The following is an 11207-nucleotide window of genomic DNA, read 5'->3' on the forward strand; positions in this document are numbered from 1 at the left end:
GAGGAGGCAGAGTCCCGGACTCCCGGCGGACCCTTCTCCGGGTATGGGGGGTGGGGCGGGCGGGACGTGGCAGGCACCTCGCAGACGCACAGCGGCCCCGGCGGCGGGTGGCGGGCCCAGGCCGCGGGAGGCTGGCCCAGGCCGGAAGCCCCCCACCCCGCGGAGCCGCCCCGCCCCGGGAGCCGCGGCGCTGGGCTGGGCCGGGAGGCGGGATCTCGGGATCTCGGGCGGCGGCGCTTCCTGCCTCCCTGGCACGGCGGCAGGCTCGGCCACGTCACCGCCTCGCCAAGAGCGCGCTGGCGGAGCGGCTGCGCCCGGACGGGAGCGCGGAGCTCGGGGGCGCGGGCAGGGGCGCGGGACCCAGAGGCCGGGGCCGGGGACGTGGCAGCCGCCTCGCCCGCCAGAAAGTTTCCCAGGAGTTGGCTGAGAGCGGGCCGGACCATGAACGTGTTTCGTATCCTGGGCGACCTGAGCCACCTCCTGGCCATGATCTTGCTACTGGGGAAGATCTGGCGCTCCAAGTGCTGCACGGGTGAGGGGCGCTCCGGGCGGGAGGTGGGGCCCCGGGGGCGGAGGGCCAGCCGCACGCCCCTGCTGCAGGGCTTACGGGGAGCCTCCTGAATGTCTGTTGAGGGTGGGCACTTCGGCTTGGGGGTGCTTGAAACTGTTTTTGCGTAGCTCAGCTTCCAAAGAAAACTTAAAATTGTACCATATCACAGAAAAGGGACCCGCGGAAGTTACGGAGGGAAGACGGGCTTGCGCCTCCATTGACCGACCCCCTCTCTCCCCTGCTTGGCATTGCCGCTGCTAGTTGGAAGAGGAGGGGGAATAAGGAGGAGGTGACACTCTCTTTGCTGCCCAGGAGCAGCATCCCTTGGGGCCCATTGTTCTTTCTGCCCCCACCCAGGGTGGGGACCGGGGCGCGGGGGAGAAGGAGGTGCACACACAGGAAGCGGCTCCAGACCCTCAAGGTCTTCTCTTTTCCTGCCCCCACCACTCTCCCCTCCCCCTCCCGGACTTCCCCCCTCCCCCCAAGTTGGGCCCTCTTTCCTCCCCAGCCTGTGCCTCAGGCGGCTATGATGTGGCAGGAGGGGCACCAGCCAGGCCCAGGTGGGCATGGAGCCGCCCATGAGCAGAAGCCCAGGGAGGGCGGGAGGGGGTCCCCCTTTTGCCCAGCAGTCTGACCGCCCTGCTAGGGGTTTGGAGAAGTTTCAGGGCTGGACTGGTGGTGGCCAAACAGACCCCGTGTATTAAGAGGCTGCTGAGCTGCCTGCAGCCGTCTCTGTCCACTGGTGTCCTGGAGGCGCCTGCCCTGTGCTTGGCACTGGGGTGAGGGGATACAGAGACGTGCCCAGGCTCCTTGTGGGTGCCAAGGAGGCAGAGTGGACCCCTGAGGCTTCATGGAGGGAGCAGCTCTGTGCTGGGTCCTGGAAGACAGGCAGGGTGTCACCCAGGAAGGGTGTGTTGTGTCACAGAGGGCAGGGCATGTCCCAGGGATGGTGAGCAGCCCAATTTCGGGGTGGTCTGGGAGGGAGATGAGTCCAGGGGGGTGGGTGGTCATATGTGAAAGGGCCTTGTCTGTCAAGTAGGGAGTTGGGACTGGGAGCCAAGGAAAGTTGGGGAGCAGGGGAGGGGCTCGGAGGGGACCCTGGAAGCTGTGTGGGGAGGCTGAGAGAGGAAGCAGAGAGCGTCGTGGAGGCTGCTGGCCCAGGGGGCTTGGTGGGGGGGAGAGGTGGGTGCCGGTGTGAGGGTCATTGCAGAGGGAGTGATTCCAGACCTGGAGGCCATTCGGGTTTGGGGTCTCCAGGGAAATGGGCACTCACGGGCCCTCAGGTTCCCACTCAGGGGAAGTGGGCCAGGAGCCCTGAGAGGGGCTCCAGTGAGAGGAAGAATCTAGGTTGAACCTGTCCCTGCCACTGGAGGGCCCTGGATGGGGTGGGCAGCCGTGACCAGGAGGGGGCTCTGTTCCCCATCCCACTCTGCCAGGCATTGTACCGGGCACCTGGGATATAACCGGGCAACAGGCAGAGATCCTGGCCTGGTGGAGCTGAATCTATCAGTGGGAGACTGCCAACCAGCTACAGTGGTAGCAACCGAGTAAATGATACGGTTTGTCAGGGAAGCGAAGTGCTATTGGAAAAGGAAAGGGCGGGTGAGCAGTGGGGCCTGTGTGTGTGCGGAGAGGAATCAGCACAGGCCTGGTTGAGAACGGAGGGGGTGAGGTTCCTGGATGCCAGCCCGTCAGCCCCGAGGAGCAGGGCCTGGTGTGACACCCCTGTGACCCAGCCCCGAAGGCAGGAGACTGGAGCTTCATTCTTGCTCTGCCACGGACTCACTGTGTAACCTTGGGCCTCAGTTTTCCCATCTGTCAAATGGCAGGAGGTCTGTACCTGGCCAGTGGGTCCCCTGAGGGACTCTGGCCAGGTACTGGCTCCTGTTCTCCTCTGTGTCCTGGGGTCTCCATGTGCAGCTTGCTTTGGTGGAAATTATTCACTGCTTTCAAAACAGTGTGAAAAAAACATTGTGCTCAAGACCTCCAGGGCTCCCAAAGAGCTAAGAAAATGTGAGTGAAGCCCAGGGGCCTGGCAGGCTGGGGATGGAAAGAGGGGAGGAGTGGGGAAAGGCCGAGTGAGGGGGTAGCCAAGCATCCCCCGCTAGAGCCGCCTGGACCCTCCTGAATGGGGCTGAGGACCCCGCTGGCCAGACCTCAGTGAGGGCTCAGGGATATGGCATCACGAAAGGCATAGCTCCGAGCTGATCAGTATTGCCTCCTGGACTCCGACCCCCTCCCCCAGGGGGCTCCTTCACCCACAGCCAGCCCCACTGCCAGACCCCCAGGGAGGCACTCGGGTCCTCACTGAATCCTATCTAGTCCTCACGTCAGTCCTGCCCCATTTTACAGTTGAGGCTCAGGGTTGCCATGCTGGTAGGAAAGCTGGCAGGTGGACCCAGCCCTCTCCAGGATATTAGGGGCTTCAGTGGTGTTCATCCTCAGTCGTTAGGATTGTCCCCTCTCCCCAAAATGTCCCTCACCAGAGGAATAATTAGAAAAGGCACAGATCAGGCGTACAAAGGAATCAAACCCTGAATCCGGTAATGTCACTTCTTGGTGTCAAATTCCCCAGTAGATCCATCATAGTTAGAATAAAATCCAGGGGTGAGGGGACAAAGGTGAGAGAGGCTCAAGGATGGCTCTTGGTTTTCTACCTTGAGCACAAAGGGGATGATGGTGGCAGAAGAAGGACAGAAGACAGGAGAAGGAGGGGGTTCAAGGGGAGATGGTGGATTTAGTCAGGCAGGAATATATAGGTCAGAGATCCAAGGAGAGTCTGGAGCCAGAGGGTCCCTTGTGTGTCGGATGGGATGGCAAAGGGACAGAGGGAGAAGAGAGGTAGCCCTCTGAGGATTAGGTGTTGAGGAGGACAGGAGTGGCCAGAGGCGGTGAGAAGCTGGCAGCATGGACAGCCACAGAAACCTGGAGAAAGGTGTGGTTGGGATAGACGGAGTGCTCTTGAGGAGTTGGGTGGGTGAGATAGAGTTGACGTTTGGATGCAGTAACGTGGGCATCGGGGACCATGGGAGTGGTTTGGTGAAGTATCCAGACTGCTGTGGGCTTAATGGGGCAAGAGAAATGGGAGGCAGGGCAGCTGCTTGCTTTTACCCAGGAACCGCCTCCACGATGTATCAAAAGTGGGCAAAAGTTGACTAAGGAGCATGATGGCTAATTGTAGCCTTGATTCCTGGATTAGATCCTGGAACAGAAACAGGGCATCAGTGGGAAAACGTGAAAAGTCTGGAGTTCAGTCAATAGTGCTATACCAATGTCAGTTTCTTAGTTTTGGCAAATGTTCCGTGATTGTGCACGGTGTTACCATTAGGGGAAGCTGGGTGAAGGGTAGGACTCTCTGTACTGTCTTTACAACTCTTCTGTAAATCTAAAATTGTTTCAAAATAAAAAGTTTAAAGAGACCAAAGCAGATGAGGAAATAGCATGGAAAGTACAAACCCAGTTTTGTCAACTTGATGCGTCCAAATGTGTCATATGTGTGCACATATGTGTTGTGTGTATCTGTGCACCAACAAAGATCTGGAAGATCGCACACTCAGACTTTGGGATTCAGGTGATTGTTGCTTTTTAAATTACATCTCTATGTATTATCTGGTTTTTGTTTTACAATGAGTAAAAATAGTCATAACTTTTATAACTAGAAAAAAAGCTTTTTTAATCTTTAAAATTTGGAAAAATAAAATAGAATGTTCCCTTGGCCCTGTGCCTTCCTCCACCTGCTGTGGTCTCCCTGGTGAATCAGCACCTTGTAGAGTCGGTGAGTTGTTCTCCAAAAGATGGAGCCCTGGGAATTGTCAGTGGAACCCTGGGGGTAGAGCAAAGAGGAGCCTTGACACTTACCCCCTGCAAGCCTGACTCCCCCCATCCCCACACCCTCCCCAGAGCAGGAACCAAGGCAGGCACGCACAGGGGCCCTGGGAACTTGGTGTTCATGTCTTGATTTGGAGACTGGGTGACAGATTACAGCCTAATGAGAGTAAAAGACTCAAGTGACCCAATGGGAAGGGGTGTTTCCTGGCCCTCTGAGGGTGACAGTGTCCTGGACAGGGTGTCATTATGAAGTGGACACTCTGGAGGCCTTTCCAGCTCAGGCTCTGGGCTTCTCGAGTGTGTGTGAGCCTGGCCGTCTGTGTTCTTATTGTCTCCTGTCCCCATCCGGCTACAGGTATCTCCGGGAAGAGCCAGATCCTTTTCGCTCTCGTCTTCACCACCAGGTACCTGGACCTGTTCACCAACTTTATCTCCATCTACAACACAGTAATGAAGGTAAGGGGGATGGGCAGCCATGGTGGGGGGCTGCCAAGCAACCCCCAGACGGTGAGACAGTATACTTGGGGACTCAGGCTGTGGAGCCAGGCAGACCTGCATTTGAATCCTGGCTTTGCTGTTAGCAGCTGTGGGACCTGGGCTTGGGCAAGTTTTCTGGCCTCTGTGCACCTTGGTTTCCTCCTCTACAAAATGAAGAATAGGTGTACTTACCTCAGAGGATTTTGTTGTGAAAGTTAAACGAGGTAATAAATGTAAATACACAATAGCTGTCATATATTAAAAACTCCATCAAGGTTAGCTATTATAATGGTTAAAAAATAAGCAAAAAATCGGGGCTTCCCTGGTGGTGCAGTGGTTGAGAGTCTGCCTGCCGATGCAGGGGACACGGGTTCGTGCCCCGGGCCGGGAAGATCCCACATGCCGCGGAGTGGCTGGGCCCGTGAGCCATGGCCGCTGAGCCTGTGTGTCCGGAGCCTGTGCTCCGCAACGGGAGAAGCCACAACAGTGAGAGGCCCGCGTACCGCAAAAAATCAAACATGGTACCCTGAGCTTTCAGAGAACTTATTCGTCCATTTATCTGACAATTATTTATTGAGCACCTACTGTGAGCTAGGTACCTGAAGGAGATATATGCGGCACCTATACTCACAGAACCTACATTCTAACCGGGGAGACAGATAATAAAACAAGTAAGAAAAACTGGTTAGGGATAAGGCTATGCAAATAAGTAAAATAGGATGATGTTTCCTTCAATTATAACGAAAGAAGTTTTAAAAACAGGGTTACGTGATAGAGAACGACTAGGGAGCTATTTAGGGAGTGTCATCAGGAAGGGCCTCTCCAAAGAGGTGACGTGTAAGCTGAGATCTGAGTGACACAAGGATTAAGCTCAGAGGAGGAGCATTCTAAGCAGATGGAATAGCTGATGCAAAGACCCCCAAGACAGGAACAAGCTTGGTGTATTCAAAGGACAGACAGAAGGCAGGCACGCTGGGAGCTCAGCAGGCGAGGGCTACCTGCTGGTGGTAGGGGTGCCGATAGAGGGCTGGGTGAGGGCAGATGATCCAGGTGAACAGTTTGGATTTGGTTTTGCCATGGGAAGCTGTTGCTTTGAAGCTTGGTCCTGTTTTGTAGACGGAGAAACAGCATCTCTCAGCCCTGGGCCATAGCTGTGAGGTTTGGCTGGGATGAGACATTTTCTGAGATTTTAACCAACCATCCAACACAGTTTAGTGGACGGAGCCCAGGTTTCAGAGTCAGTAAAGTGGGATGTAACGGTTTGGATGCTGGTAACAGAGACTTGAGTTATTTTAATAAGGTAAGGATTTATTTTTATCTCATTCATAACACAAAATCTGGAAGTGCGTAGTCTAGGGCCGGGATGGCATCTCCTTTTAACTTTCTGCTCTGCCAGCTTTAGTGTAACCAGCGCTTGAGCTTGTTACCTGTGCAGTTGCTCAGAAGGGCCCCATGCTTGGTTTAATGCTTTGCTGTTGCCATTTTGAAATACTTATTTTTTAACAAGAAGCCCTGCAAATGATATAGCTAGTCCTGAATGTGATATCTATCCTCAGGTTTGCCTCAGAGTCACAAAATAGGTGCTAGAGCTCCTACTATCACATCACATTCAGGACGGGAAGGAGGAGGAAGGGGAGAAAGAGCAATAGGGTGCCTGTCAGCCGGGTAAGCCCTTTTTAAAGAGCTTTCCAGTGACTTCCATCTACATGTCACTGACCATCCTTATGTGCAAAGGAGGCTGGGAAATTAGTTTTTAGTTGGGCACATTGTCTAATAGGAGTCCTGTTTTTAAGGAAAAAAGGCTACATGGGAGGAATCCTACCTATCTTGCAGGGCTATTGTGAAGATGACATGAGATAATCTGTGTAATGTACCTAGCACCCAGAAGATATTTAACTGAAAGTGAGTTCTCTTTCTCTGTATCAGGGATGTCCCTTTGGGATTCTGGGCATATTGTTCCTGGGATTGGTGGAATGGAGGATGCTGTTACTTGTGCACTGTTGAACTCAGTGTGAACTACAGTCTGAGGTCCTGAAATCGCTGTCTCCTTAAATCCAACACAGAAGTAGCAAACACCACCTGGTTAGTTTATTTCTCTGCCCAAGGGTCTGACTTGGGCAGTCCTGGCAGGGATTGTAAACCCAGCCCTTGCCATGGCTGAATGAGGTCTCGGATCCTCAAAGAGGCCAGTTTCCGAATTTGTGAAATGAAGAAGTGATCTCCATTTCATTGATTCATTCACTCATTCCAGCATTTGTTTTGTGCTGGGCCCTGAGTTAGATTCAGAGGTGGACAGGGCATGGACCCGCTTATGGAATCTCCTCTCCTAGGGGAGACAGACTGGTACCCAGACATTTACAGAACATGTGCTCACAAGCAGCAATGAGTATTTTTATATGGGGGTATGGTGACACAGAGCATGTGTGCCTCGTTCTGGTGAGAAAAGACTTTGAGGAAATAACCTGAGTTTTGAAGTGCAAACATTAGTTTTCTAGGCTAGTGTCCTGGACCAGCAGAGCAGTATCACATACGAACTTGCTAGAAACGCAAAATTCTCAGGCTCGCTCAAACCTACTAAATCAGAAACTCTGGGGGCAGGGGAAGGGGCAGCCATCTACATGATTTTGATGCACATTCAAGTTTGAGAGCCTCTGGACTACGTTAGAGGCCAGATCATAAAACCATTATATGCTGGAGGACAGCTACTGTAGTTAGAAAAAGAGCACTTTTCTGAAGGATTGATGGTCAACTGATTCAAGTCTTTGTGGAAGAATGCTCTCAAGTCACTGATGCAGATCCAGGAAGTTGAGGCTTTAGAAGAGCCCTGGGGGCTTCCCTGGTGGCGCAGCGGTTAAGAATCCGCCTGCCAGTGCAGGGGACACGGGTTCGAGCCCTGGTCCGGGAAGATCCCACATGCCGCGGAGCAACTAAGCCCGTGCACCACAACTACTGAGCCTGCGCTCTAGAGCCCTCGAGCCACAACTCCTGAAGCTCGCACACCTAGAGCCTGTGCTCCGCAACAAGAGAAGCCACTGCAATTAGAGGCCCGCGCACCGCAACGAGGAGTAAGCCCCCACTCGCCACAATTAGAGAAAGCCCGCACGCAGCAACAAAGACCCAATGCAGCCAAAAATAAATACATTTAAGATAAATAAATAGCCATGGAATGCCACCAAGTCCCCCGACAAAGACCAATTCTGGTTTTTTTGACCTAACATTCCACAGTGAGAGGACGCCTGGGCACCTTTGTCTTCATGGTAGCACTATCAGTCCCAGTTAGAAGCATGGAGTTACTTAACAAAAAGGTCATTAGCTTCAGATTCTAGGTTCATTGGCCCAAGAGAAATGTGCAAGCACACTTCACCTTTTCCACCTTAAGGCAGAACACTAGCCCTTGGGTTTGGTAGGTCCCAACTCAGGGTGGCTTTGAAGCCCAGCAAATAGGTTGGGAAATGACTTTAGCGATTCCCATGTGTCTCTCTCCCTTTTTAGGTGGTTTTTCTCCTCTGTGCCTATGTCACGGTGTACATGATCTATGGGAAATTCCGGAAAACATTTGACAGTGAGAATGACACATTCCGCCTGGAGTTTCTTCTGGTCCCAGTCATTGGCCTCTCCTTCCTTGAAAACTACAGTTTCACTCCTCTGGAGGTAAGGGAAGGGACCCAGACAGAGTACTAATTCCCAAAGGTAAACACACTCCCTAAAGTCCTTACCTCTGGACCCTTGGTAACATCTGGGCTACCTTTCTGCCACAACCATAGCCATTACTCTTGTATTGTTGTTATAAGTTTAGAAATTGCCAATAAGCTATTGACAGTGCTCCTCTTGAAAATGGGCACATCTAAATAGTCGTGTTCATAAACAAAGCAGGCATCACAGCACTACTTAAGACTAAGACCCTCTGGCCAACTGGTGATTAGTGGATATTAGAGCACAGTCCAGACCCAGATTTCAGCTCCGGTCTGGCCTCTGACCCAAGAATCTTTGGGGCAACAAGCATCTGAAGAGATTCTGATGCTGGTGTTCATCGATTCCATTTTGAGAAACCACAGCCTCAATTAAATCAAGTTTGTATGACAGAATTCTGCAACAATTAAAAATTATGTTCTATAGCAACGTTCATGCTTGTGAAAAAAGCAGTACGCTTGAATCTCTTAAAAATATTTTTTATGTACAAAGAAAGGGGTGGAATGATACACTGATGAAAATAATTAAAAATTTCAAGAACATGATTCTGGGAGTTCCCTGGTGGACTAATGGTTAGGATTCTGGCTTTCACTGCCGTGGCCCGGGTTCAGTCCCCGGTTGGGGAACTGAGGTTCTGCAAGCCACACGGAGCGGCAAATAAATAAGACCTGAATAAATGGTGAACTAGTTCATCTTAAAAAAAATTCTCTTTTGCTTCACTGTATTCTCTCCAATAAACATTATTTTAGTAACTAAATTCTAAAGATGGCCCCTTCTTGACCAGCCTCCTCTGGCTACTTCTCTCTTTGGCTCAGATCCTCTGGACTTTCTCTATCTACCTGGAATCAGTGGCCATCCTGCCGCAGCTCTTCATGATCAGCAAGACTGGAGAGGCTGAGACCATTACTACTCATTACCTGTTCTTTCTTGGGCTATACCGGGCCCTCTACTTGGCTAACTGGATCAGGCGGTACCAGACTGAGAATTTCTATGACCAAATTGCAGTGGTGTCTGGGGTAGTACAAACCATCTTCTACTGTGACTTCTTCTACTTGTATGTGACCAAAGGTAGGTGCTGCGAGAACAGTGTTGCTGGCACTGTCTCAGCTACCAATCCATTCAATGTTCGAGGGGATATGGAAGTGAACAGAGGCAAGTCTGTGTGCCCCTCATGGTGCTTACATTCTAACATGGGAAGACAAATGTTTTCAGAAACTCTGTGACATGAAAAAATACAGACCAGTAGGATATTTTAGGTACTATGCAGTGTACAGGGAAGACAGCTATGAGATAACATTTGACAAAATACTTGGGTTAGGAAAATATAGGACAAATACATTCCAGAGAGAACAGCTTACGTGTAAGCCCCAAGGCAGGAACCAGCTTGGTATGATAAAGGACAAAAAGGCTAGTACAGTCAACTGTAAACCTAGATACGGCAGGTCAACCAAGATTAATCACCTAGGGCCTCAGTTAAGTCAGGGTAAGGCATTCACATTGCATTCTAACCACAAACGGCAGCAACTGGGGTCATGTGAAAACCAATCCACCAGCTGCTGTGGAGGGTAAAAAGCAGCCAAAGCAGGGAGATGTTCTGGAGCAGCTGGAATTGGCCAGGAGGTGGTCATCAGTGGAAAGAGACACGGACATTTCTCGAGAGTGGAGCTGATAGGAACTGTCAGTGCACTGGGTGTGAGATGTGAAATAAAGAAACTGAGGACAACTGCTAGATTCATGGCCTGCCAAGAGGGAGTGGTGGCATCAGCGTCCAAGATGGGGTCAGTGAACCTGTAGTTAAACCTGCAGAGATGTTTCCCCTTGGCTTTAACATCTGAATACATACTGTGAAATAGGCATTAGATACTAAGATTATGCACAAAGTTATAAAGGCGTCCTTTCACGATAGATACTAATTTGTCATTTTCTTCTAGTCCTTAAAGGAAAGAAGTTAAGTCTTCCAATGCCAATTTGAAGGTCCTCAGAGATGTTCTACACCTTAACATGGACACGAGGCAAGCTATTTGAAGTGTTCTCCTGGTGACTTTTACATGACTGAGACCAAATGTTAAAACTGAAGTCAGAAAAATGCTTAGTGTGGAATTCAGCAAAGCGCTGATCATTCTATCTAGAAGACCTTCTCATCAGTATCTCCCTTAAATTATAGAGGTAATTAAAACTTGGGCCAATTACATAAGTATGGTACCCTCACAATGTCAACTGGACCATCATAAAAACCTTAGGTGTTTAACCCATGAATGGATCAAGTCAACTGTTGCTCTCTAAGGCCCTAGTGTGAGACTCATGCTAAGGAACAGCCAATCCCAATCCGGAAATATACCCTGCTGTGTATAAGGCAAAAGCCCCAAATGAAGATCACAGACAGCCCTAAGTATCAGGAGTGTACTGTTGTGATTAATTTTCACTTTCCAGGTAGGAGACCATCAAGTTTAGGGAGTCAAGATACAGAGGTGATACGACAGGTGGGAAATGTTATGAGGAAACGAATACCCCAGGCTTTACCTACTAGGTACTGTCTTGTTGCTCCCAAATTTTCGCACTAAGAACAATTAATCCCACCCCCCCCCTTTCACATTTTTAGGTGCTAAGGTGTTAGTCAATCAACATGGTCTTGAAGCAAATAAAAACTCTTGAGACTGTCACT

At 50.9% G+C, this 11207-nt stretch overlaps 1 protein-coding gene across 1 annotated transcript; it reads left to right on the plus strand.

Moving 5' to 3' along the window:
- Positions 1 to 248: 248 nt before the first annotated feature.
- On the plus strand, positions 249 to 11088 carry KDELR3 (KDEL endoplasmic reticulum protein retention receptor 3). The gene is made up of 5 exons (XM_060025666.1): positions 249 to 532; positions 4734 to 4834; positions 8348 to 8506; positions 9361 to 9613; positions 10477 to 11088. Exons 1-5 carry the CDS (start codon positions 442 to 444, stop codon positions 10515 to 10517), a joined length of 645 nt encoding a protein of 214 aa, XP_059881649.1. The 5' UTR covers positions 249 to 441; the 3' UTR covers positions 10518 to 11088.
- The last annotated feature ends 119 nt before the right edge of the window (positions 11089 to 11207 follow it).

The sequence above is a fragment of the Delphinus delphis genome, chromosome 11 (genome assembly GCF_949987515.2).
Source record: "Delphinus delphis chromosome 11, mDelDel1.2, whole genome shotgun sequence".
Lineage (NCBI taxonomy): Eukaryota > Metazoa > Chordata > Mammalia > Artiodactyla > Delphinidae > Delphinus > Delphinus delphis.